The following is a 26,653-nucleotide window of genomic DNA, read 5'->3' on the forward strand; positions in this document are numbered from 1 at the left end:
ATCCGTGGTGTCCGTGTTTTGCGGATCCGCGGTGTCCGTGTTTTGCGGATCCACGGATCCGCAAAACACATACGGACGTCTGAATGGAGCCTTACAGGGGGGTGATCAATGACGGGGGTGATCAGGGAGTCTATATGGGGTGATCATCCCCCTGTAAGGCTCCATTCAGACGTCCGTATGTGTTTTGCAGATCCACGGATCCGTGTATCCGTGGATCCGCAAAACACATACGGACGTCTGAATGGAGCCTTACAGGGGGGTGATCAATGACGGGGGTGATCAGGGAGTCTATATGGGGTGATAATCCCCCTGTAAGGCTCCATTCAGATGTCCGTATGTGTTTTGCAGATCCACGGATCCGTGGATCCGCAAAACACATACGGACGTCTGAATGGAGCCTTACAGGGGGGTGATCAATGACAGGGGGTGATCAGGGAGTCTATATGGGGTGATCACCCCCCTGTAAGGCTCCATTCAGACATCCATATGTGTTTTGCGGATCCGTGGATCCATGGATCCGCGGATCCGCAAAACACATACGGACGTCTGAATGGAGCCTTACAGGGGGGTGATCAATGACAGGGGGGTGATCAGGGAGTCTATATGGGGTGATCACCCCCTTTCATTGATCACCTCCCTGTAAGGCTCCATTCAGACGTCCATATGTGTTATGCGGATCCGCGGATCCGCAAATTACATACGGACGTCTGAATGGAGTCTTACAGGGGGGTGATCAATGACAGGGGGTGATCAGGGAGTCTATATGGGGTAATCAGGGGTTAATTAGGGGTTAATAAGTGACAGGGGGGGGGTGTAGTGTGGTGGTGTTTGGTGCTACTTTACAGAACTGCCTGTGTCCTCTGGTGGTCAATCCAAACAAAAGGGACCACCAGAGGATCAGGTAGCTGGTATAATAGATGGGGTTATCAAAACAGCGTCTAATATACCCTTCAGGGGTTAAAAAAAATCGCATCTACAGCCTGCCAGCGAACGATCGCCGCTGGCGGGCTGCAGATCCACACGTTTACCTTCGGTTCCTGTGAACGCGCGCGCCTGTGTGCGCGCTTTCATAGGAAATCTCGCCTCTCGCGAGAGGGCGCGCCGGCGCGTCCAGGAGGAACAACAGGGCCGCCGCCAGGATGCAATCCTGCGTATGGCGGTCCTGTAGTGGTTAATAGAAGTCTATGGGGAAGCATAACAGATCCGTCTGGTTTCCGTTATGCAGAACGGAGAAAAAAATCCTGTCAACAGGACTTTGTTTTCACGTCTTGCATAACGGGACCCAGACGGATCCCCATAGACTTCTATTAAGACAGATCAAAACGGAATGCCTCTTAAGGCTTCCGTTTTGACTTCCATCTTATGGATTCCGTTATAAATATGTTATAACAGAAAGCCATAACAGAATCCAGAACGCAGATGTGAACCCACCCTAACATTGTCATGATAAAAGCCTATAAGCACTGCATCTCTGTATAACCTCTCTCTATATATTTATTTTAAAGAAACAAATGGAGGGAAATCTGGAGTTTAAAAACATCCAATTTGTTTATCCAACAAGACCCAATGTTCAGATTCTTCATGGATTTAACTTGAAAGTTTCTAAAGGTCAGACTCTCGCACTGGTTGGAAGAAGCGGCTGTGGAAAAAGTACAGTGGTTCAGCTTTTGGAGCGTTTTTATGACCCTGCAGAAGGACAAGTGGTAATGTTATTGTTATATTGTATGTGAAATGTAATAGAACCATACTTCATGTCATAGATCTTTGTATAATAGAAAAGGAGATCACAGGCAACCTGCAGTATACTTTATGCATGATTTGAAAACAGCAAAGCAGCACAGTGTGTTTTTTTTTCTCTTTCTTTCCTTTTTTTGGCATATGTTAACTTTTAAGGGTAGTTTAATCCAGGTTTCTGTTGATTCGTATGAACCACTTGAACCTGTACTCCTAATTGGATTGGCGGGAGTGTGATTCATAGGGAGCACGAGTTCATGGCAGCATTGTCATGAGTAAGGACCGTGATACATAGTTCTGAAACGCGTAGACAGCTTGCCTGTCTTGTATATGGAACTTTTTTACCGCGTGAAATAAAGTGTGAAATAAAGCATAACTTTTTAGAAGCTGGACTCCCACCAGCTTTTCAGTTTTGTTCCTGTTTCACAATAGATTCTGGGATATGGTAATAAATAGGCTCAAACAATGGCTACATAAATAAGTGATTTAGGAATAATTCTGGGGGCCGCTGCTGGGTTCCGATAGAAAGCCCCTGCTGTGCCTGGACTGAACAATTAAAAATTAAAATAGAAACTATAAGGTTAATGGAATCCCGCGCTGTAAAAAAGACACTTCCCTTGGATACTACAAAAGATATGACCTGATGTAATAATCCTGTTAGACACAATCTGTATATGCAGCGTTCTCACCTGCAATAGAATGCTGTCAGTTGCCTCCAAGTTCCCTGTGATGTAAGTGGGATGCGTGTACTGTCCTAAGTCCCTTTTTCCTCTCTCTATTCTTCCTTTTTCATTTCCTCGTGGTAGTTAACTTGCTCTGTCCTCTCGACTCCCCTCTCCTGCGTGCGCCGCTCCAGCCGGTAGCTGGTGTGAGCGCGGGGAAGCCAAAGAAAGTAAGTCCAAGAACGGTTCCTGTGTGACGTCACACCTATAGTGCCACCTAATAATGTGCCAGTAAAAAGTGTCCCCAATGATGCCCCCCAGCCTTAATGTCACATTACTCCCCCTCTATCCATGTCCCATTTCTCCCCTTCCATGTCACATAACCCCCTCCTTTTTACATCACCCCCTTTGTGTCACATTTCTTCCCCCCCTAAATGGCAGCACTCCCCCCCACCATGGCACATTTCTCCCCCTCCATTGGCCTGGCAGCAGCACATCTAACCCCCACTCCCAATTGCACATTTCTCCCTCTCCATCAGCCTGGCAGGCTGGCAGCAGCACATCTTACCCCCCTCCCCCTCCATGGGCACATTACTGGCACCACCAGTAACAGTAAGTTTTTATCATCAGATTCATTTCATCAGGCCAGCCGGGGGGAAGACGGCCACAGCGGCCAGCAGGACACACACCTGAGTCAGGTGACCCGACCTTGGGCTTCTTCTTCGGGCACCAGTCCACATTCCACTGTCTGTCTTCAGGCACCGGCGGCACTGAGGTGACGTGAGGCAGGGCCCTGGCTCCTTCTCCCCTGTGGCTGCGCAGCGCTCTGAGGGCGGGGCTGACATTGCATTCAGTCAGAGAAGACGTGCCTGTGCGGCAGCACCCTCCGAGCCCCAGCAGCCACTGCTCTCTTAAAGAGGCAGAGAGCAGAGGGGCTCAGAGCGGCCTGGCCGCGGCGGCTCTTATCTTATCTTATTAGTCCGCTTAGCAATCTGCGCACTGGTCTGCAGGCCACCTGGAAGCTAATAAAAATTGTGGCGGTGTCGGGTGCGGGTGGGAGCCAGAGCGTGGCCTAATAGAAGAGCCGCCTCTGCTTCCACCCATCTGCAAGACATCCTAAAAATGGCCAGGAAACTTTGCATGCACTTCAGCCACTTGTATACCGCAAAGCACACCCTCCTTGAGCTGCAGTGTCAGAACAGCATCCCCCAACATAGGCTGATATGCGATGTTTCCACCTGTTGCAATTCCACCCTCCATATGTTGGACCGACTATATGAACAGAGAAAGGCCATCAACGATTTCCTAATGATCCAAGCGGATAGGAGTACTCCCCTGTGTAACTTCTATGTCAGCCAGTGGCAGCTCATGACATTTACTCAGGCCCTTTGTTAGTCGTTATTTGTCAGTCGCCAGGACTACGGGATGAACAACATCATTCTACTGCTTCAAGTCCTGGAACAGGTGCTGGTAACAATGGCTGGTCAGGGCACCGGAGACGTGGGTCTAGATCTCAATGCCACATGAGCCCTGTGGGGGCTGAACTGGAGGAGGAGGACATTAATGCACAAGCATGGTGTAGCGAAATGGGTGGTTTTTGTACTCAGGTGACCGGAGAGCAGGATCAGCCAGAGGAGCTACAGGGCGATGAGAAAGACGAGGCAGAGGACCCAGACACATCATGGCAGTGTGCAGTGGAGATGGAGGCAGGGAGTCCCTCTGAGTCACTTGCACAAATGGCCTGATGCATGCTCACTTGCTTGCGTAGTGACAGACCTTAATTGTCATCATTCGGCAGAGGGATGACTTCTGGCTCTCCACCTTGTTGGACCCTCGCTACTGGTCCAAAATGGGGGCCTTTTTTAATGTCACATTACTCCCCCTCTATCCATGTCCCATTTCTCCCCTTCCATGTCACATAACCCCCTCCTTTTTACATCACCCCTTTGTGTCACATTTCTTCCCCCCCTCCATGGCAGCACACTAAACACACGGCGATCCCTTCAGTACAGAGTGTGCAGCCCACGCACACATAGGGGCATCAAAGAACAGTTAGTGCTGAACCACACAAATCGCACCACCAACTCAACCCAAATTAATTGTATTGTGTCTCTCTGACAGCCACAACAAATTTTAAAACAAATTGTCACTGTCACTGTGCAGACCTACAAAATTTTAACCCATGTGGATCCCTCCATAACGTCTTTTACTTTTTGTAAAAAAAACTGTTAAAACCAGAGAGGCCAAACTTGCTGGATGGATCAAACGTGGCAGCTGGATTATTGCCATAAAGGAGGAGTCTCAGTTATCAGAATGCACCACACAAATGACTCCACCAAGTTGACCGAAATTCATTGTAGCTAATACGTTCTTTTAGCAAAAAAATTAGTCTGCACCGTTATTGCAATTTATCGTTGGAACTATGACGGTATTACCAGACAAAACACACCACCAATTGGACCCAAATTCATCATTTATAGCTAACACGTTCGGTTATAAAAAAAAATATTCTGAGTCACTCTGACAGCCTCAACAAGTTTTAAACAAATTCTACATCACTGTGCAGTAAAGCAAAATTTGAACTCCAGTGGATCTCTCCATACCATGAACTTAATGGTATTTTGCTTTGAACATGTATTTGTCAGGCAGCCAGGGAGACAGACGCAGTCTCACCGAAAGCATGCCACCAAGTGAAGACGTGTCTCTCATTCTCCCATGTGGTCTCTGGCGGGACTGGTGGGGAGTAACCCTCGGAGGACAGAGCTAGTAAAGATTTGCATTTTACGCACGCGCGTCACTCTGTGAGATCCACTCTGGTACTGCTGGGACATGGGATGCCATAATTCCCAGCGCTGACACTGGTCAGGGGTCCCAGGATGCCGGAACCCCTAGCATCAGCTGTTGCCAGGGAACCTCTGTTGTCATGTCTCCTGACTTGGACATGTGGTGGGAGGTTCCTTCCTTTGCACACTCTCAGCCCTCACTTGTCCTTCCCTGGTCTGATGGTGGAGATTGGGTTTGACCTCAGCAGTGTCAGGTGATCTGTGGAGGGATATTTAAACCTGGTCTTTTCCCCCACTCACTGCTGATTATTCAGTTACTTCCCTGGTTCTTGAACTGGAAAGCTATCTGGTGTTTTCTCTGGTTATTGACTCTGGCTCTGGCTTTGGTTGTCTTCTGGTTCTTGTGCCCTGGCTTACGTTTACTGACCATTCTCGTGTTTTCTATTGACCATTGCATAGTGTCACGGTATTTACTTTGGGGTTTTGCCCAACTACGGCCGGTGTGCCCAGCCACTAGCCGCCCTGCTATTTGACACCTGAGAAGGGCTCTGCCAAAGTCCCCCTTCCTTCTGGATGCAGGTGAAGAGTACCCCGGCCCTCAAAGGTGTTCAGAGTATGACGGCTTGCGCAAAGTGTGTCTGGTAAGGCACTTTTGCTGGCAGTCATTTTTGCTTTATCATTACATTAGCATTACAGAATAATCATCCTAATCTATGGATCCTGCTAAGCCGCTGGGTGATCAGATGCATAGTCTGTTAAATATGTTTCAGGATCTAGCTATGACTGTGGGACACCATCCTCGGGCTTTGGCCTAGTTAACTCTAGCAGCCTCAACTCAGCCCTTGTTAAGTCCTGGGTTAGGGGGAGGGGCATATTCTGAGCCTAAGGTTCCCCTACCTGACTGTTTGTCTTGATAGAAGGCGACGTGAACGTCTACAAGATAAGTCCGCCTACAAGGGGGTCTCGCTTGTGGCAGGGCCAAGAACTCCTCTGGGTGAAGAACCTATGCAGCTGGGAAAGACCACCCGAATTTCGCTTGATGTAAGGCGACGTTGCTGGGAACAGAGACTGTGTCTGCTCTGTGAGTCATCTAAACATCTGGTGCGGGATCGCCCTCGTCTGGAGTAGTTGGGAAACGACTGCACCTAGTTGGAGCAGAGGCTTTTAGAGCCTTGGAGTCAGGTATTAGACTACCTCACTTGACGGTTCGTTTCTTGCCGGAAGTATTGAGGCGGTTACTGACAGACCAGTATCCCTGCAGGTGGGGTGTCTTCACAAGAAAGAGATTACCTTCTGGGTTAATTATTCTCTCGCTGCTTCTGTGGTTTTGAACCTGCCCTGGCTCAGACAACACAATCCCTGTATTGATTGGGTCAGTGGGGATGTTAACCCTGACACTCCTTAATAGTTGGAGTAAGGAGTGTCAGGGTAAATGTATTCAAAAGATCAGTCAAATTGGATGCTTCTCTACACAGGTCCCGTGGTACATAAAGGAGTTTCCTGAAGTGTTTTCGGAGGAGGTTCGATTTTACCACCTCATCGACCCTATGATTGAGATATTAAATTGATTCCTGGGGCACTTCTGCCTTAAGGACTTAAATCTCTCGGAACCCGCTTGGTGATCAGATGCATAGTCTGTTAAATATGTTTCAGAATCTAGCTATGACTGTGGGACACCATACTCAGGCTTTGGCCTAGTTAACTCCAGCAGCCTCAACTAAGCCATTTTTAAGTCCTGGGTTAGGGTGAGAGGAATCTTCAAAGCTTAAGGTTCCCCTACCTGAGTTTTTTTTTCTGGGGATCGCAAGCAGTTTTTTAATTTTTGTGAGAGGTGCAAGCTATACTTCCAACTTAGACCCACGTCCTTGGGCGATGAGAAGACTCGGATGGGCTTAGTCATTTCCCTGCTTAGTGGGGTGGCCATGAGTGATTATGTCCAAGAGAATATTACCAAAGGTTTTATTCACCCCTCAAAGTCTCCTGTAGGGGCCAGTTTCTTTTTTGTGTCTAAACAGATGGGGGATTAAGGCCATGTATTGACTATCGTGAACTAAATAGGATCACTGTGGTAATTTATAGGCTTCTGGCTGGTACTCAAATAGCTGGACTTACATGGACTGGTTTGTCATGGAAAATATACATTATTTATTGAACATACATGTAATAGCATAAAAACACTATACAATATTCAAAAATTATATCTGGAACTATAATATGACTAATAGTACTTGTGAGTCACCACCCCTAGGGGTCACTGTGCTGCTTCCAGTGATGAGTCCCCACCGTTTTTGCGGCTTGGATGCGGACCTAATTACTTCAATGGGGCCACAAAAGATGCGGACAGCACTCCGTGTGCTGTCCGCATCCGTTGCTCCGTTTCGTGGCCCCGCAGAAAAAAAAAAAAAATAGAACATGTCCTATTCTTGTCCGTTTTGCCAACAAGAATAGGCATTTCTACAATGGGCCGCCCATTACGTTTCGCAAATTGCGAAAGGCACACGGACGGCTTCCGTTTTTTTAGATCCGCGGTTTGCGGACTGCAAAAAACTGAACGGTCGTGTGCATGAGGCCTTATAGTGAACTTGTGTAAGTTATATTCCTCGATGTTCTACTGAATACACATGCGTGCGCGTTTTTCCAGAGGTTTTGCAATGTCAGCACATCTATACATATACTTCACACCACTTATTTCACTCAGGCTCACAGGCTAATAGAGGTTAGTACATTGATTAGTACATGGATATCTGCTACCAACTGTCGTTGGTTGGTACGTTACCCTCTCCTGTGTGGGCACTATGATAGGGAAGGGGAATGTAAAGGTCAATGTTAATGGGCCGGGCACTGTGATGGTCACTGTTAATGGGCCGGGTACAGAAGGTTATAGCTACCAATTTAAAATTTAACTTTTACTAAATTATATTAAAAGAAGCATCATTCCAAATATTCCATGATAGTATATTTTTGTATGCCAGACAAAAAGAAGCTAAGCCCACCTCTGGAGTTAGGGTAGTGGGAGAATAATTTATAAATAATGGGTAAGACGGATATTGCACTTACGGTTAGAAGATATCCTTAAGAGATAGATGTGTTATCAGTGCGGGCTGCAGGTCGGATATCCTTATAGATACCTAGTGACTAGGCCCTTTACTTACCCCTACATGACCCTAAGGTGCTAGCTCACAGTGGGCTGCTTGTTCTAAAGGACAGGATGAATCGTCCTAAAGATGACGGTAGTGAAATGTCCCGACGCGTTTCCCCAAGTAAAAGAACTTGGTTCGTCAGGGGACTTTATATTCCCATAGCCGAAGGATGGTGGCTAAAGATTCTGGCGGTGACAGAGGCTAAAGTGGCCAAGCTGCAAGGGGATAGGAACAAGAACAGCCTATGAATATGACAGGTAAACCAAACAGTTCCACACTAACCTGCCACAGACTTGCTGACTGGAACCCGTGCTCAGAAACGCTGTCCACACAAACATTAGACAAACAGCACACACTTAAGAACACAGAGGAACCAGGACATCCATAGCTGCAATAAAAACCAAAAGCATAGGACATCAAGTAAACATCGGGGATTTGGATTTATGACCGGAAGGGTGGCCCTTACTGGAAGGATGGTAACAGGATACCAGGAGGACGACTCCAGCAACATGCCTGGAGTACCCCTCAAGCTTCTGCCATCCAGCAGGAAGCTAAATAACCCAAGCGGCCACACCCACACACAGACACACCCAGTGTTCACACAGAAAGAAGGGAGTTAACCCTTCCTACACCAGGCAGGGTAGTGAAGCCACTTAAAGGGAAAAGCACATAAACACACTCACCTGTTACCGCCGGCAACGGCATGCGTGGCAACCATGTCCTGAGGAACAGCCAGCAGGCCGAGACACTGCCACCACATGCACACAACACCAGACGTTGCCGCGGACAACCGCAAGTGAAGGGAGGTGTCACAGTGCAGCGTACTCAAGTTGTGTGTAATAGAGTTTCTGGGTGTAGTAGTGCAATGACACTAACCTGAGACGGCTGACTCTCTGCATAAGCAGGTGATGGTAGAAATTGTTCGTGACGCCAGTGCCAATTAAACGGTGGCACGCCGTTTGCGGATAGCAGGAATAAATTGAGGAACACGTGGTATTAAAACAGAACTCCAACTTTAGTAGTTTTCATGCAGAGACAATATTGGAATTGCAGTTCCTTGGCATACAGTCGATTTTGCAATACGGTTGATGCAGGCAATTACAGATTTAGCAAGGTGATTACAGAGTGTTGAACACAGGACTTGCAGTACAGGAGCTTGCACTCTATTTCTGTCTGATCCTGGAATATAGCAATTCTTCACCAAGGCCCAATAACCTAGTTCTGGCTTTATATCCTTGGCTATAGCTTTAGAAAGTACCTCCTCTGTTATTTTTAGTACCTCTTGCTTCTCTGCACTCTGCCTCGGTCTCTCTCAGCTGCTTCCTCAGGCTCTTTAGCTAAGATATTCCTGTTTCTGCATATGGGAATTCAGGAGGGAATCTTCTCCTGGACAGCAGGCTTCAGGCCTGGACTTGTCTCTGACATTGTCTAATCTCCAACTGTAGATTACAGACACTAGACTCCGTCTCCCTTTCCCTTCCCTGACTGGGCCTTATATAGACTAGGGCTCCCTAGCTCCCTCTAGTGACTAGAAGCTGGAATGACACCCCTAGCAGGCCTGTACATGCAAGTGTCATAGTAACAGGGAAACACATAGCATTGCATTACATGACATTTTATAAAACTGACATATACCAACTTCTCCATAACTAAGGAGGGACGACAGCACACCAAGTGACACTTTGGTAGTGACGGGTATTACAGTCCCCGTACACTACATACCCCACTGCTTTAGGCTGAGTACGACCTCGTACTCCATCATGGGTCGCCCAACTGGAATCTCTACCTGAAATAGAAAATAGAGACATGCAGGCATACATACATGTAATTCATCTGCATTTACATTTACATCAGGTCCAATTGGCAAAGGTGAAGGGTAGTGACAAGGGGCGTCGTTCTCTTCTCTCAGGATAATGAATGGAACGGGGGCGCTGACCTGGCACAGCGTAACATTATAACCAGGATAGTCCATGACAATGAATAAGTCCATGATAGAACAGCAAAATAGATAAAACAGTATAAAAGTTCTTGGAGGCTCAAAGAACAAACATGAGTCCGTACCCAGGTTATTTTTCTATTAAATCACAGAGGCTCTCATGCGGTGGAGTCCATCTCTGGGCACATTTCCTTTAAAAGAGCAAAAATCTCAGAGGCTCAGGTTCTTTTGAGTCTGTCTCCGGGCACGGTTCCTTAGTATGAAGTTGCACAATAAAAGGACAGCAAAGAGAAGTGCTGTAAGACCCCTGATCAACCTGAAAAGGGGGTGAAGGGTAAAAGGTGCAACTAAAGGAACAGGCACAACTTGGCGTGGGGTAGCAAAAGCAGGCAGGAGGTCCTGGAAACAAACGTGGCCTTGCTGACTTTGTGATTTCAGTGGTCAACACCTACCACTGAGCCGTGGACAAACTGGCAGCCGCAACAAAGGACCAGAAACATAGGACTCCTGTCCTGGAAGGGTTAACATCAAACTTCTGCAGTGAAATAAATCAAAGGCCTAGCAGGCTGATTCACAGTGGCATATCATAACCACTTGGCTCTGCTGGCAAGTACGGCCTGTAGTAGTCCTCTACAGGAGGATGGGCCCACATAACTGTATTGGGGGGCAGCTGTAGGGGGAAGGGGCCCCTAATAGGTATTGGCCCCATGGGCCTAGGGGTAAACCCTTGGGTGGACCGTACCGGTCCCGGCATAAGGATTGTGGGATGGAATGGCATGGTTACCGCCGCCTCAAGCGGTCCGGTGGGCTCGGCGCGGCTAATCACAGCAACCGGGGGTCTCCTTTGGGGCACTGACGGAGCGGTGGCAGCAGAAGGTGGTCTACGGGTGGTGACAGGCACCCTTACCTCGTCCTTCTTTGGCGGCGTCTGGATCCTGGCGGTCGCGATCTTGCGCAGCTCCCGCAACTTCTCCTCCAGCCGGACAATCTGCTCACTGATGCTCTCTGTGTCGGAGTCGCTGTCATCTGCTGGCGCCGCCGGCGCAGGTACAGTCACCGATGGCACGGACTCGGCCTCCGCAGGTTCTGGCGATGCGTCTGGTCTCCGACCCCTCCGGATGTTCTCCAAGGTAGCATGAAGTCCTTTCAAGTTTTCCATATCTTGTATGGTCTTCTCCCGACGAGGCAGCTCGGGGGAAGGATAGGGGCTCACCCATTTCTCCAACACGGTTGGCTGCCAGAAGACGTTAGGCCCATAGAAGGAGCTCCGCTCCTGAAAGGCGTGATGGGCTGGCTCTGGAGAGCGTTCAGGTTCCCGCTCGCAGCCAGTGTAGTCTTCTCCTTCTTCTGCCTCCCAGTCCTCAGGTGCTCGTTTGGGACGGGTCACGGCAGTGGCATATGGGCCTCGCAGGCTCTCGGCAGGGGTGTACTCCACTTCCTCTCCCTCACGGAGGCTGTGCTGATAAGAAGGTAGGTAGTCTCTTTTGACAGACCTTCGATTCACATAGAGGTCTCTGCCAGTTAGATAGTCCTGGATGAACCCGTAGCCACGGGTTTTGTCGAATGACAGCACCACTCCCTTTCTCCTTTCCAGGCGGGGTTGGGTGTTAGCACGCTTTTCATGGATTGTTTTAGTCAATTCTTCATAAACGATTTTGGTCTTCGTATTCCGCTTTATAGCGGCCTCCCGGATCTCCGCCATAAGTGATGACCACTTGAACGAGGGCTGAAAAAAGTCTCTCCACGAGCCATAGTAGGGCTCTGGTTCTTTCTCCCTTGGGCGGCAGGCGGGTGTCTCCGGTCCCGGAGAGTAGGCCGGTGGAGCCTCCTCTGGCTCTACACCAACATCAGGCACTTGCGGTATTTTAGGCGTAGACATTGCAGCACAATGATGCTCACTTTCCAACATGCTCGATCCTTCTGAGGAGAGCGATAGGGTCGCGTCAATTACAGCAGCCAGCTCCTCCCACTGCACTGGGAGGCCGCCCCCCAGGTATTCCAGTATATGGAAGGCGGTGTCCATGCTGGCAGACATGCAAATGTCTAGATAAGCAGTGGCGCCTGACCTTGAACTCCTTCCCGCTCTTTTCTCGGAAAGGCGCCAATTTTTCCCGCCTTTTCGGGATGAAGGTGACGCAGCAGTAAATTCAGCAAGCCCAGCAGCCATCTTTGGGTATAAACGCTGTCTATTCACTGACAGCAAGCAGGATTGTTAAAAGTCCACAAAACCACACTCCAATGCGGCAATTTTCTTCCTCTGGGTAGCGCAACACTGCACAGCGCTTTTTAGAAGTTTTGGGTACACTTTGGGTATGATTTTCAGTCCACAAAGTCCACTTTAAATAAACAGGCAATTTGTCACTTTGGTCACAGGGCAACTGTATAAGGCACAAAGTTCACGTTTCTTGCACTAGAAAGCGTGCGTATCCTGTTCGTGACGCCAAAAGAGAGGTGCAGCGTACTCAAGTTGTGTGTAATAGAGTTTCTGGGTGTAGTAGTGCAATGACACTAACCTGAGACGGCTGACTCTCTGCATAAGCAGGTGATGGTAGAAATTGTTCGTGACGCCAGTGCCAATTAAACGGTGGCACGCCGTTTGCGGATAGCAGGAATAAATTGAGGAACACGTGGTCTTAAAACAGAACTCCAACTTTAGTAGTTTTCATGCAGAGACAATATTGGAATCGCAGTTCCTTGGCATACAGTCGATTTTGCAATACGGTTGATGCAGGCAATTACAGATTTAGCAAGGTGATTACAGAGTGTTGAACACAGGACTTGCAGTACAGGAGCTTGCACTCTATTTCTGTCTGATCCTGGAATATAGCAAATCTTCACCAAGGCCCAATAACCTAGTTCTGGCTTTATATCCTTGGCTATAGCTTTAGAAAGTACCTCCTCTGTTATTTTTAGTACCTCTTGCTTCTCTGCACTCTGCCTCGGTCTCTCTCAGCTGCTTCCTCAGGCTCTTTAGCTAAGATATTCCTGTTTCTGCATATGGGAATTCAGGAGGGAATCTTCTCCTGGACAGCAGGCTTCAGGCCTGGACTTGTCTCTGACATTGTCTAATCTCCAACTGTAGATTACAGACACTAGACTCCGTCTCCCTTTCCCTTCCCTGACTGGGCCTTATATAGACTAGGGCTCCCTAGCTCCCTCTAGTGACTAGAAGCTGGAATGACACCCCTAGCAGGCCTGTACATGCAAGTGTCATAGTAACAGGGAAACACATAGCATTGCATTACATGACATTTTATAAAACTGACATATACCAACTTCTCCATAACTAAGGAGGGACGACAGCACACCAAGTGACACTCTGGTAGTGACGGGTATTACAGTCCCCGTACACTACAACAGTGCATACAAACATAACCTCGTGCACAACAAACAGACAAAGTGCATACACAAAACTACACGTTGCCAAAGACAACCGCATGCATGGACAGCGAGCTGCCCAGCGACCAGCTCAGGCTGCTCCACTGCCCAACAACCACAAGTTGCCAGCGGCAACCACACGTGAGGCAAGATACTAGCCCTCATCTGTGGTTGACAACAATACCAGACCGCGGGCAAATGCATGCGGCTCCCAATAAGTCACGACTAGTGATGAGCGGGAGGTGCCATATTCGATTTCGCGATATTTTGCGAATATTCGAATGAATATTCGTATTTTTTTCGTCGAAATCGAATATTCGTAATTATTTTATTTTTCACGAATAATATGTGATTAAATTAATCGTACGATTTTTTTTAATTTTTTTTCCCCCTTGTATAAGGCAACGTTCCTATGACTATGGCTAGGCTAATAATCGTATGATTAAATTAATCGTACGATTTTTTATTTTCGTAATATTCTAAAAGACGGAGTTAGAGCAATATTACGAATATTCTAAAAGACGAAGTTAGAGCAATATTAAGAAATTTCGTAAAATACACATATTAGCCTAGCCATAGTCATGGCTAGGCTATGGCTAGGCTAATAATCGTATGATTAAATTAATCGTACGATTTTTTTTTTTGATTTTTTTTTTCCTGTACAAGGCAAAGTTCCTATGACTATGGCTAGGCTAATATGTGTATTTTACGAAATTTCTTAATATTGCTCTAACTTCGTCTTTTAGAATATTCGTAATATTCTAAAAGACGGAGTTAGAGCAATATTACGGATATTCTAAAAGACGAAGTTAGAGCAATATTAAGAAATTTCGTAAAATACACATATTAGCCTAGCCATAGTCATAGTCATAGGAACTTTGCCTTGTACAGGGAAAAAAAAAAGAATCGTACGATTAATTTAATCATACGATTATTAGCCTAGCCATAGTCATAGGAACGTTGCCTTATACAGGAAAAAAAAAATCGTACGATTTAAATTAATTTAAAAAAAAAAAAAATGAATATTCGATTTCGCGAATATTTGGAACTATATTCAAAATATTCGCGAAATCTCGAAATTGCGATATTCGAGAAGAAAATTCGAAATTCGAATATTCGCGCTCAACACTAGTCACGACCATGACCATGGTCGTGACACCTCCACAGTGCCTGGCCTATTAACATTGACAAACCCTTTAACAGTGACCTTCACAGCGGCCACCCTTTTTTTTTTTTTTTTTTAATATAATTTTTATTAAGTTTTCCAAATTATTTTCAGCAAGACAGTTGTACAATACAAATACAGCTCCTTCGTCTCAACAAAAGAGTTAATCAAAGTGCATGTAAGATACTCATAAACAGTACAATACAGTACAATACCATACAATTCGATTCCTCTACCTCCCCCCTCCCTTCCTCCCAACCTGGGAAAACATTTAACCCCCTCCCCCCCCCCCCTCCCTCTCTCTCAGCTTCCCTAATGTACTAACATTGCTTTCAATCAATCTGAAGTCTCCCCAAGGTTTGGCTTAACTTTTTCTTCAAGTACCATTCTGACAGAATGAATGGAGCCATTAAAGTGCGCATGTCCCTGTCTGAATATACCACTCCTATAAAAGCCTCCCATCTCTTGAAAAAAGTGTTTATAAATCGCCCCCCCAATTGTTCCGCTTCAATTTTTTCCATATCCAGGCAAAGCTTAGCATGATTAAGAACCTCTGTCATTGACGGCAGTTGAGGTTTGAGCCAATGCTTGAAAATACAGCGTTTGGCTGCCAGTAGAAGGATGTGAATAACTGGTTGCACATAGATCCCATTCGTCTGGGCATGGAAAAGCATCAGATCAGGAGACAAAGGAACTGAGATTTTTAGATACCTTTTAATCTGAGATCTAACTAGCTTCCAAAATTTCTGAGAGGCTGGACAGGACCACACTCCATGACTCAGATCAGATTTGTCCAAATGACACTTAGGACATCTAGTCAATCTATCAGAGGATAGAAGGGGCGCAGAAAATTGGAACCCATAGATAGCCTTATGGATAAATCTGAAATGGGATTCTCTCCAAACTTGGTTGATTATCACTTTATTGACTATACTGTATTCCATCCTTGAATTACAAGAGTATCTGCATCCAGTGAAGGGAATATTTTTTTCCAATGGGAGAATACATTATCTGCCACACACTTTTGCTTGCTATCCCTCAACTCGTGGTAGAGATCTGAAAGTGACCTTTTCTTGGATCCATCTCCCAACAAACGATCAAAGGCATTGACAGAAAACTCCCCACTCATGTTCTTCACTCTAGGTCTGAGAAAGCTCATCAACTGAGCATATGCCAGAAAGTGTTGTGGCTTGACTTGTGGGAATCTATTCTGTAGTTCAGTAAAGGACACATATGTATTGGTTTGTCTATCCCAGAAGTCCTGGACCCTCCTCACACCATCTCACCTCCATGATTCAAAATGTTTTGTTTCGATGCCTGCAGGAAATTCCGGATGTCCCCAGACTGGCATAAATTTTGAGATCATGAATGGGAGCTTAAAAATTTTCCGCACCCCCTTCCAGGGCGCTATAGTGTCTGTCAACAAAGTGCTTCGTTTGGCCACAAGGGGTAGAGCAGAGAACTTAGTGTGAAGGAGTGCCCCCAAGGACCACGGTCTAGCTAGTTGAGACTCTAACAGTGTGTTGGTATAGAAGTTGGATCCGAAGATCCAATCAATACCATGCCTTAATAGGCTGGCCAAGTTATATGACCTTAGGTCAGGTAATGCCATTCCCCCCAAACCTTTTGGTAGTTGGAGTTTTGGGAAAGCTATGCGGGGTTTGCGTCCCCTCCAAATAAAAGCCCTGAATGCCGATTCTAACTCCAATATATCCTTATGTTTGATCAAGATGGGAATCGTTTGCATCGGGTATAGGAGCTTTGGAGTGCACATCATTTTTATTAACTGTATTCTCCCTCCCAGGGACAGAGGGGATTGCATCCACCTCTGCAATTCTCTCTTGATCTTTTGAACAATAGGTGGATAATTTAAAGAGTAAAGCGACCCCGGATTCCTTCCTATCTGGATACCTTAATATCTATTTGACTTAGTGGCTACCTGAAGTGGGACTCCCAGCGGCTTCTCACCAACCTTTGGAATATTTGGGCCAATAAATAGGATCTCTGACTTAGTCGCGTTAACTCGGTATCCTGATATAACGCCAAATTCAGAAAGTAACTGGAACAAATGGGGTAGGTCTCTGGATGGGTTCTCTAGAAAGACTAATAAGTCGTCAGCAAATAGAACGTGTTTGAGTTCCCTATTCCCTACTCTAATTCCCTCAATCTTACTATCTCCAGCTAGTTTCCTGGACAGGGGCTCTAAGGCTAGGTTGAATAGAAGGGGGGACAAAGGACATCCCTGTCTAGTACCTTTGCCCAACCTAAACGGTTGTGACAAAAAACCTGGGGTATGGATCCGAGCCCAAGGGTCTGAGTATAGTGCCCTAATGTACTGACGGAAAGCACCGTCAAATCCCATCACCTCCAGTACCTGCTCCATCCATCCCCAGTGTACGTTATCAAAAGCTTTTTCAGCATCTACTGTTACTAATGCTGGGGATGGATGGAGATCAGGTCGAAGCTTGACCTCGTCCAGAACCGTGAGAACCTTACGAACGTTAGTAACTCCCGTACGAACCCCACCTGTGCTGGAGAGATCAGTCTTGGTAAGATTTTTGCTAATCTGTCCGCTAAAATTTTGGAGATTATCTTCAAGTCCACATTTATTAAGGAAATTGGACGATATGATGATGGATAGGCAGGGTCTTTCCCTGGTTTTGGCAAAATTTTTATATGGGCCGTATTAGTTTGATTCGGAATCACCTCCCCCCGCATGTAACTCGTAGACACTTGTTCCAGTAGAGATGAGATCTCCGGGGATATAAGACAATAAAACTCGCCAGAAAACCCATCTGGGCCTGGAGCTTTCCCCAAGGATAGGTTTTTGATCGTAAGCTCAATTTCATCTTTGGAAACTGGGGCATTAAGAACCCTTTTTTCTTCATCACTAATTTTAGGTAAAGAAACTCTCCCCAGCCACTGACTACTATCCAAAAGAGGGGTGTTTGGGGCCTTGTACAGATCCTCATAGAAGGTTCTCAGTACTGCGTTTATTTCCTTGGGGTGAGTCTGCAAGTGTTCTAGACTATTCCTGAGGGGAGGAATGACAGTAGTAGGTCGTTGACCTTTTGCTACCCCCGCCAGTAATTTCCCCGATTTATTACCGTGCCTATACAGACGGGCTTCCCATTTGGATTGAGAGATCATTTCCCATCTGTGCAACCATTGCTCATATTCCTCTTTAACCGACTGCCAAATGTTCTTTAAACTGGGGAGTGGATTATTCAAAAAGTTAGAGTAAGCTATCCTCAATTTGTCACTTAACTCTGTTATTTTGGTTTTAATGTTTTTCTTTTTACTACCCACAAATGCCATAATCCTACCACGTAGAACCGCCTTACCCGCGTCCCAGAGACTCTGAGGACCTACCGAATCCCTATTGTCCTGGAAATATTCCAGCCACCACCCCCGTAATCTATTCTTAAAGTCCTCATCCGTAAACAGATTAGAGGGAAACCTCCAGATAAAATCAGAGCCCCTAAGGATACGATCCCTGAGCAGGATTGAGACTGGAGAGTGGTCAGATATAATCATCTCCTCTATCTGGGGATCAGATACAAGAGAGAGACCGCCCTTACTCACTAGTAAGTAGTCTAAACGGGACCAAGAATAATGCACGTTAGAGAAGTGTGTGAATTCCCTGCCCTCAGGATTAAAAACCCTCCATGTGTCAGTCAATTGAGCGTCTTGGAGTAACAAGGGTAGTCTAGAATCCCGTGCATCTAGACTCTGGCCCCTAGGTCGACTTCTCCGCCTGTCTTCCTCTGGGTTCACCACTGCATTTAGGTCACCTCCCACAATCTTCAGTTCAATGGGATCTCCCGTAATACGGGCCCCCAAGGAGTTGAAGAACCCAGCATCGCGCTCATTTGGGCCATAAACATTGTATAAGCTTAAATCTCCTAAGTGTGAAGTGAGATGAATATGAGCAATCCTGCCCCGTGAGTCATGAAAATGCTGCGTCACATTGTACGGAAGCCCTTTTTTTAACAGCGTGAGCACACCAGCTTTATTTCCCACTGCCGGGGACCCATAAACCTCGCCTACCCAGAGTCGCTTCATCCTAAAAAAAATCCCCCTGATCTAAATGGGTCTCTTGGAGTAGGGCTATGTCTGCTTTCAGACGTTTCAAGTGCTTCAAAACCATCATACGTTTGTGAGGAGAATGTAGACCTTTTACGTTCCAAGTTATTATTTTTAAAGTGTCAGCCATGAGGATAGACCCAAGAAGGAACCTTGAGAAGCAATGTTAAGAGAGATAACCCGTGCCCCAAGACCCAGCCCCCCCTCCCCCCCTCAACTTGCCCACCCCAACATATAACAAAACTTAATAGTCTAGTCATAGACATGAACCATGGGGTTTCACCCCTACACATAGTGTTAAAGGCTTCACTTCTTCCCAACACTCTGGTCACGTGTGCACAAATCATAAGAAACTATAATAAATCACATCCCTCCTCCTCCCTCGCACAGCGACTCCTAACATAGATAACATGCAGCCACATTAATGTTAACAACCACAAAAATAAAGCAGCAATGATCGCCATTAGCGACGGAAAATTGAGTTCTGGCCGAACGTCCCATGCAGGAGGCCTGTTGAACATGAACAAACTGAAATAAAATAAAATAGCTACTCCGGACAATAGCAGGAACATGTGAGACATTACTACTCAACTTCTCCTAGTGATATCGATATGTCCCTCATCCGGCTTCTTTCGGGATGGCCTCTGGGAAGCGCCATTTCCAAGCAGCTGGACCTGAGGCACCACTCGAGACTCTCGGTGCCGTCAAATCCGGTGATGCCGGTGCGCTGACTGTATTGCTTCGGTAAGTAATCGCTGGTAATGGGATTCGTTCCATCGAGGCGATCTTTAGATGACGACTTGCTTCTATTGGTGAATCAAAGGTTTCCACAGTCCCGTCTGGCTGTTGCACCTTTAGCAGCGCCGGGTACAATAAAGAAAAGCGGATCTGAGCTTTAAATAAAGCGGAGCAAAGAGGGGCAAAGGCTCTTCTGCGCCTGGTGACCTCTGCAGAAAAGTCCCCAAAGATAAGCACACGTTGCCCTCGTAGCTGCACACTACCGCCTTGTTGTTTAAATGCCCGAAGTATGGCGGACTTGTCCGCATAGTCCAGATACTGGACTATAACTTGGCGGGGTCTGTTTCCTCGTGCTTGATTCTGGCGTGACCCTCGGGGTCTAGTGGTGTCGTCAGGTTGTGCACTCGGGCCCACACGATGAGCTCTTTCCACTTTACATTTGGCCCCTATACCCAGCACCTCAGGTAATTCAGACTCACAGATGGCGATGAGTTCCCGTGCCGGTATATTCTCAGACAGGCCTACCAAGCGGAGGTTGCTCCTTCTGGATCGATTTTCCAGATCATCGACCTTGTTCCATAGCTTTGTGTTTTCAGACACCAACTGGGTTAGATGATTTTTGAGCATTTCATTATCAGATTCAATGTCCGACATCCTGGACTCTAGCTCTTCCAGCCGGGCTCCATGCTGCGTGACCTCTGCCTGTATCGCTGCAAGAGACTGTGACACTGTAGAAGAGAGCGCTTCTTGTAGGTCGGGCGATATCCGAGCCGCGACTTCCAGCGCTAGCTGTTTGTAATCCACAGAGGGAAGATCCTCATCATCCGCAGGAGCCGAAGACTGCTGAGGTGAATCAATCGGCAAGGTAGGAGCCGCAGGTTCATTCTGGCGAGTTGCCATTTTAGATTCAGTTGGCGCCTTTTCTGGTTTGGCCAGATTTTATTTTGATTTACTCCCCATGAAGATTAGGTAACGGTCCATAAACCGCCCGATAAACTTGGAAGTTGATTGTCCCAACTGCCGGCGAGTAATAGGCAGTTAGTTTGGCTGGGAGGGTGTAATCGCTGTGCTGCAGGGACGGACCTTCACTCACACGCGACCAGTCATGTCGGCGCCGGAACCGGAAGCCGCGGCCACCCTTTTAACGGTGACCTCCACAGTGCCTGCCCCTTTAACTTTGACCTCCACAGTGCCCGCCCCTTTAACAGTGACCTCCACAGTGTCCGCCCCTTTCACAGTGACCTCCACAGTGCCCGCCCCTTTAACAGTGACCTCCACAGTGCCCGCCCCTTTAACAGTGACCTCCACAGTGCCCGCCCCTTTAACAGTGACCTTCATAGTGCTTACCCCTTTAACAGTGACATCCACAGTGTTTGCCCCGTTAAAAGTGACTTACACAATGCCTGCCCCTTAACAGTGAACTCCACAGCGCCTGTCCGTTTAATAGTGGCCCCTGCCCCCCATGCACGTAGCAGTGTGGTTGTGCCGTCATATGTCAAATGACTGAATATTTAAGGACCTGCGACCTGGTGAAACCTGTGATTAGTTGTTATGGCAACCTGGAGTAGGACCTGAGAATTTCTATTGGCTGATAAGGGACATGTGACCGTGTGTATGGGATATGAGTGAAAGACTTGCAGGCTTCTATTGGCTAATTGCTAATTTTTTGGGAATATCTCAGGAGTCCTAGAGAGCTGAGACCCGATCTAAAACCTTCCCGGTTGTACCTGTGTGCCAAATTTGGTAAAGATCGGTCCAGTCATTTGGCCTCGCATAAAAAACTTCCAGACTAGTGATGATCGAGCACCAAAGTATTCAGGTGTTCAGGTATTCGGGCCGAACACATTGCTATATTCGTGTGCTTGGCCGAGAACCCGAGTATAATGGAAGTCAATGGGAGACAACCAGGCACCCCAAGCTCTGAAGAGGGGAGGGTGCCTGTTCCATTGGAAAAGGTCAGAAAGTGAGAAACACCACCGAAATGGATCGGGAACAGCATGGGGACGATGTCTGGATGCATCTTGGACTCCCAGATCGCTGCTGGGAACCATGTTGTCCGAGTTTTACGCCACTTTTACAGACTGACAAAAATACGCACAAAACCCCCCAAAAAATACTATTTTACAGGAAAAATTGTTCGGAAACATTCTTTCCAGTATATTAAATTGTATATAAAGTGCAAGTGCTGCAAAAAACTACAAACAAGAAGCACTCCGAAACAGCCTGTATATCACATAAAGGAGGGCCTCATTCACATTGTTGTACAATAGTTCAGGTAGTGTGACTCCTACACTCATAAAGCCTATGCACTAAGTGAAAGGGCTGCCAAAAATTATAAGGAACCGGCACTCCAAAACACCCTTTGTTACACATAAAGGAGGGCATCATACACACCCTTGAAAAATTATGATTGATGGCCTGCTGGTGACCCTCAAAAACATTTGGAGCAAGGGCCTGCTGATCTGACCATCTAAAGCCTTAGGGGCGAGGGCCTGCTGCCGCATTGCTGACTCTAGATAACCTCTGGGCGATTGCACGTCCCCGTGACGGCGACGATCCATTTGGATTTCAGCCTTATCAACTTTCACTGTTGTTTTCTGCGCCTACCATGGTGATCACGGGTAACGGGGAAACAGGGTTCGATGCCGGAGAGGATGCCTAAGAAAAGGCTACCACATCCAAGGGAGGTCAACGGCTGAAATCTGATTGGCTGTTGTTGCCTTGCCACTTTTTTTTTCCTAATTGTGAACCACCCAGAGAGGGTGGGTCAAGTTATCAAAGCACAAGATTCCAAGGAAGGCAGCAGGCACGCGGCAATTACCCACTCCCGACTCAGGGAGCTAGTGACGATAAATAACAATACAGCACTCCTACGCGGCCCTGTTATTGGAATGAGTACACTTTCTGTTAAAGAGGATCTATTGTAGGGCAAGTCTGGTGCCAGCAGCCAACTTGCTCCCGACCTCCACAACGTTCACCCAGTATGCCATCATGGTGAGGATTGTGTTGACCAGACTCTTGGCTACTGAGACTGGACTTGTAGGTAAGGGCCTGCTGCCGCTCTGACTCTAGATAACTTCGAGGCGATCGCATGTCCCCGTGATGGTGACGATCCATTTGGATGCAGGGCCGGATTAAGAGCATCATGGGCCTGGTGCTGAGGATTTTGCTGGGCCTTTTTATGGAACTGCACTCAGTGTCTTAATTACATATATATTTTATCGATACCATTAAAGTATTTTGTTCCTGCAACTACCACTTCATTTGGCGTCTATCTTGGCAACATGGAGGGGGACCACGGGAGGGGGACCCTGAGGGTGGGGCACCCTCAGGGCACTATAGTGTCAGGAAAACCGCTTTGTTTTCCTGACACTATAGTGATCATTTAACATGAAGATTACTGTTTTCTAGCTGCTGTGGACTGTGGACAACAGCAGCTAGAAACAGTAATTTCCATAGAGCTGTGTTATGATTTATGGACACAGCACTCAGCATGCTTAGCCAGTCAGATAGAAGGCTGGCTAAGCATGCTGAGAGCTGTGTCTAAATAACATAACACATTAAAGGGATTCTGTCCCCAGGTTTCACCCCTGTCAGCTAAAAATATGCTGATGTTCAGGGCGTCTTCACGATTCCTAATGTGGGCTTATAAATGTCATCTGTGGGCTTATTTAGCTAAAAAACTGCTTTTACTAACCTGTCAGTCAAACAAATAAGGTGCCCAAGGGGATGTTAATGAATGCAAGGTGCCCAGCGCCGCCTTTCCAGACTTCTGCGCCGCCTCCTAATCCTCTGTGGCCTCTCGCTCTCCCTCCCTCCCCCCTCCTCCTCCTGCTGTAAGATCTCGCGCATACAGGGGTTGAGCGAAGTGCTGGCGCATGCGCACTTCGCTGTAAGAAGCCAAATGGAGAAGTCTGCATGGGCGCATCAGGCAGAGCCCTGTGCGCAAGCACGAGATCTTACAGCAGAAGGAGGGGGGAGGGACGGAGAGTGAGAGGCGGCACAGAGGATTAGGAGGCGGCGCAGAAGTCCGGAAAGGCGGCGCTGGGCACGAACGGCGGTGGGTGCGGCGGGCATCTTGCACCCATTAACATCCCCTTGGGCACCTTATTTGTTTGACTGACAGGTTAGTAATAGCTGTTTTTTTAGCTAAATAAGCCCACAGATGACATTTATAAGCCCACATTAGGAATCGTGAAGACGCCCTGAACATCAGCATATGTTTAGCTGACAGGGGTGAAACCTGGTGACAGAATCCCTTTAAAGAAATTACTGTTTCTAGCTGCTGTCGACTAGCAGCTAGAAACAGTAATTTCTTTATGTGTTATGTTATTTAGACTGAGCTCTCAGCATGCTTAGCCAGTCAGTAATTTTCATAGTGCTGTTATGATTTATGGACACAGCTCTCAGCATGCTTAGCCAGCCTTCTATCTGGCTGTGCTTCTTGAGAGTCACAGTCCACAGGCTCAGAAACAGCCAGATAGAAGGCTGGCTAAGCATGCTGAGAGCTGTGTCCATAAATCATAATAGCACTATGATTGCCCTCCCTTCCAACTGGATGAGTTTATCTGATACCTGCCCTGCTCCAGAAGCTCCTGCTGTCTCGCAGGCTGGTGTGGCTGAGCGCTGTGGGCCGTGTGCTGGTCGAAACTGCTGAGTAGGTTGTACACAGCGCAGCGTGCAGGAGGGATAACCACGGGCGCACTGTGGTCATATCCGGCGGGCCGGCATTACAGGAACCGCACCAGCTGCTCTGACGGATATCCTGTGACGTATATCCGGCGGCAGGACGTCAGAGCAGCTGGTGCTGTTCCTGTAATGCCGCGGCCCGCCGGATATGACCTCAGTAGCGATAGGAAGTTCGGATCTTTCAGATGAATCGGTTCATTTGAATCAGCTCATTCAAATGAACCGATTCATGAATCGGATCTTCGGTTCACTTGCTGAGTCACTGACTGCTGAGCTGACTCGCAAGTGAACCGAAGACTCTAGGTGCCGGTGCGCATGCCCATTCGATTCACTTGCTGCTGCTGACTCAGTCGGCTCTTCAGCTCTCTAATGAGTGAGTCCGGATCAGGAAGAGTGATTAATTATAGTGATAGTGAAGGGAAGCTGAGGCTGACGCCGGACAGGAGGACTCAGGAGCTGTCACTGTGGTGTGCATTGTTGTCTGTTGTGCATTGTTACCAACAGTGACAACAGTCTGACACTGACAGTAGTGAAGTGAAATGTGAATGCACGCACAGGGAAAACTATGTGCTGAATTGATAACAGTATTACAGTAACACAGTCACTGGCTGATAATAAAATAGTCCCCACTTAACGGAATCCATAAAGGAGATGTGAACCCACCCTTAGTTATATAGCTACTGAATGAGATGCCTTTAACATATTTATCTCCTGAGAAGCCAATTTGATCCTAAAGGGTTAATTCAACCTGTAATCTAAACTCTGTGTCATCTGTCACTTCTCTTATCTCTCTGCTCCTGTCAAAGGCGTACATAGAAATCACTGGGCCCCATAGCAAGAATCTAAATTGGGCCCCCATTCCCCTTTTATAGCCCCTCCCACTACCCATTCCAGGCCTCTCTCTTTGTTCCATGAACTATGTTCGCTGCTGTTTTATAATTTATGCCATCAGGGCCGGATTGGGATTACAAAACAGGCCTGGCACACAAAAGAGGTATAATAGATGCAGTGTGTACAGATGTATAGTGTATACAGCAGTGTACTGATATGTGAGGAACGTGGTATAATATATGCAGTGTGTTCAGGTATATAGTATACACAGCAGTGTACTGATATGTGAGGTACGAGGTATAATATATGCAGTGTGTTCAGGTATATAGTATATACAGCAGTGTACTGATATGTGAGGTATGAGGTATAATATATGCAGTGTGTTCGGGTATATAGTATATACAGCAGTGTACTGATATATGAGGTATAAATTACAGCTCGTACCTCACATATCAATCCAATACTGTATATACAATATACCTGTACACACCATCTATTATACCTCGTACCTAACATATCAGTACACTGCTGTATATACAATATATCTATACACACTGCATATATTATACCTTGTACCTCACATATCAGTACACTGCAATATATATTATATATCTGTACATATTGCATCTATAATGTTTAATATATGCAGCGTGTGTGTGTGTGTGTGTGTGTGTATATATATATATATATATATATATATATAGATGTGAGGCATACAAGGTAAAATACTGTAGATGCAGTGTTTACAGAGATATGTGGTCAGTTATACATTATGGTCACTGTGTGTGTGAAGTACATGAGGTAGTGGTCACTGTAACTGTCTGAAGTATTATACATGAGTGAGCAATGAGTAAAAACAGGGCATGAAGGGGGGGTAAATGATGAAAAGTGGAGGACCTCCTCTTACCACTCCATTCCAGTCTGTATGGATCAATGCAGAGCTGATTGTGAACTTCTAATACTTGCTGTTAGGGGTTGAAGGACCTGTGATGATGTCATCACAGGTCCTGGCAGATGTACCTTTCAAACCTAGGAACTACACCATTTTTGGTGCAGTTCCTTTGCTAGATTCTGCAGGACCTGTGATGCTGAAGATGATGTCATCACAGGTCCTGGCAGATGCACTGTGAAGACTCCCTGTACTACTCAGACGACTCAGAGCTGCTAGTGCTTGCCTTGCCTCAGCTCTGATTGGTTGGTGGGCGGGGAGGGGAGGGGCTGGCAGAAGCAGCTTCCACTCTAGGATCATATTACGCTCCTCCCAGTCCCGCCCTCAGGCTCCCTGCTGCCAGCGTGAGGTGAGCGTCTCTGCATTGTCAGTGTGCTATGTGACGCTGCGCTGTGTACAACAGAGGACTTTTAACCCTCTGGACGGCCTTTTGGCTGGCAGATGGGCCTATTTTATGGTAGGGGCCTGGAGCTGCAGCTCCATCAGCCCCTACGTTAATCCGGCCCTGTTTGGATGTCTGCCCTATCAACTATAGAGCAATTTTTCAACAAGGACCTTCTGG

General features: G+C 46.9%; 1 protein-coding gene across 1 annotated transcript in view; it reads left to right on the forward strand.

Annotated features, from left to right (window-relative positions):
• Positions 1-26,653, forward strand: part of LOC121002577 (phosphatidylcholine translocator ABCB4-like) — a 95,146-nt gene that overhangs the window by 40,500 nt on the left and 27,993 nt on the right. The window contains exon 3 of the mRNA XM_040434020.1: positions 1,506-1,703. Coding sequence (XP_040289954.1) covers positions 1,506-1,703 — 198 coding nt within the window. The remainder of the gene's footprint in view (positions 1-1,505; positions 1,704-26,653) is intronic.

The sequence above is a fragment of the Bufo bufo genome, chromosome 5, assembly GCF_905171765.1.
Source record: "Bufo bufo chromosome 5, aBufBuf1.1, whole genome shotgun sequence".
NCBI classification, from domain to species: Eukaryota; Metazoa; Chordata; class Amphibia; order Anura; family Bufonidae; genus Bufo; species Bufo bufo.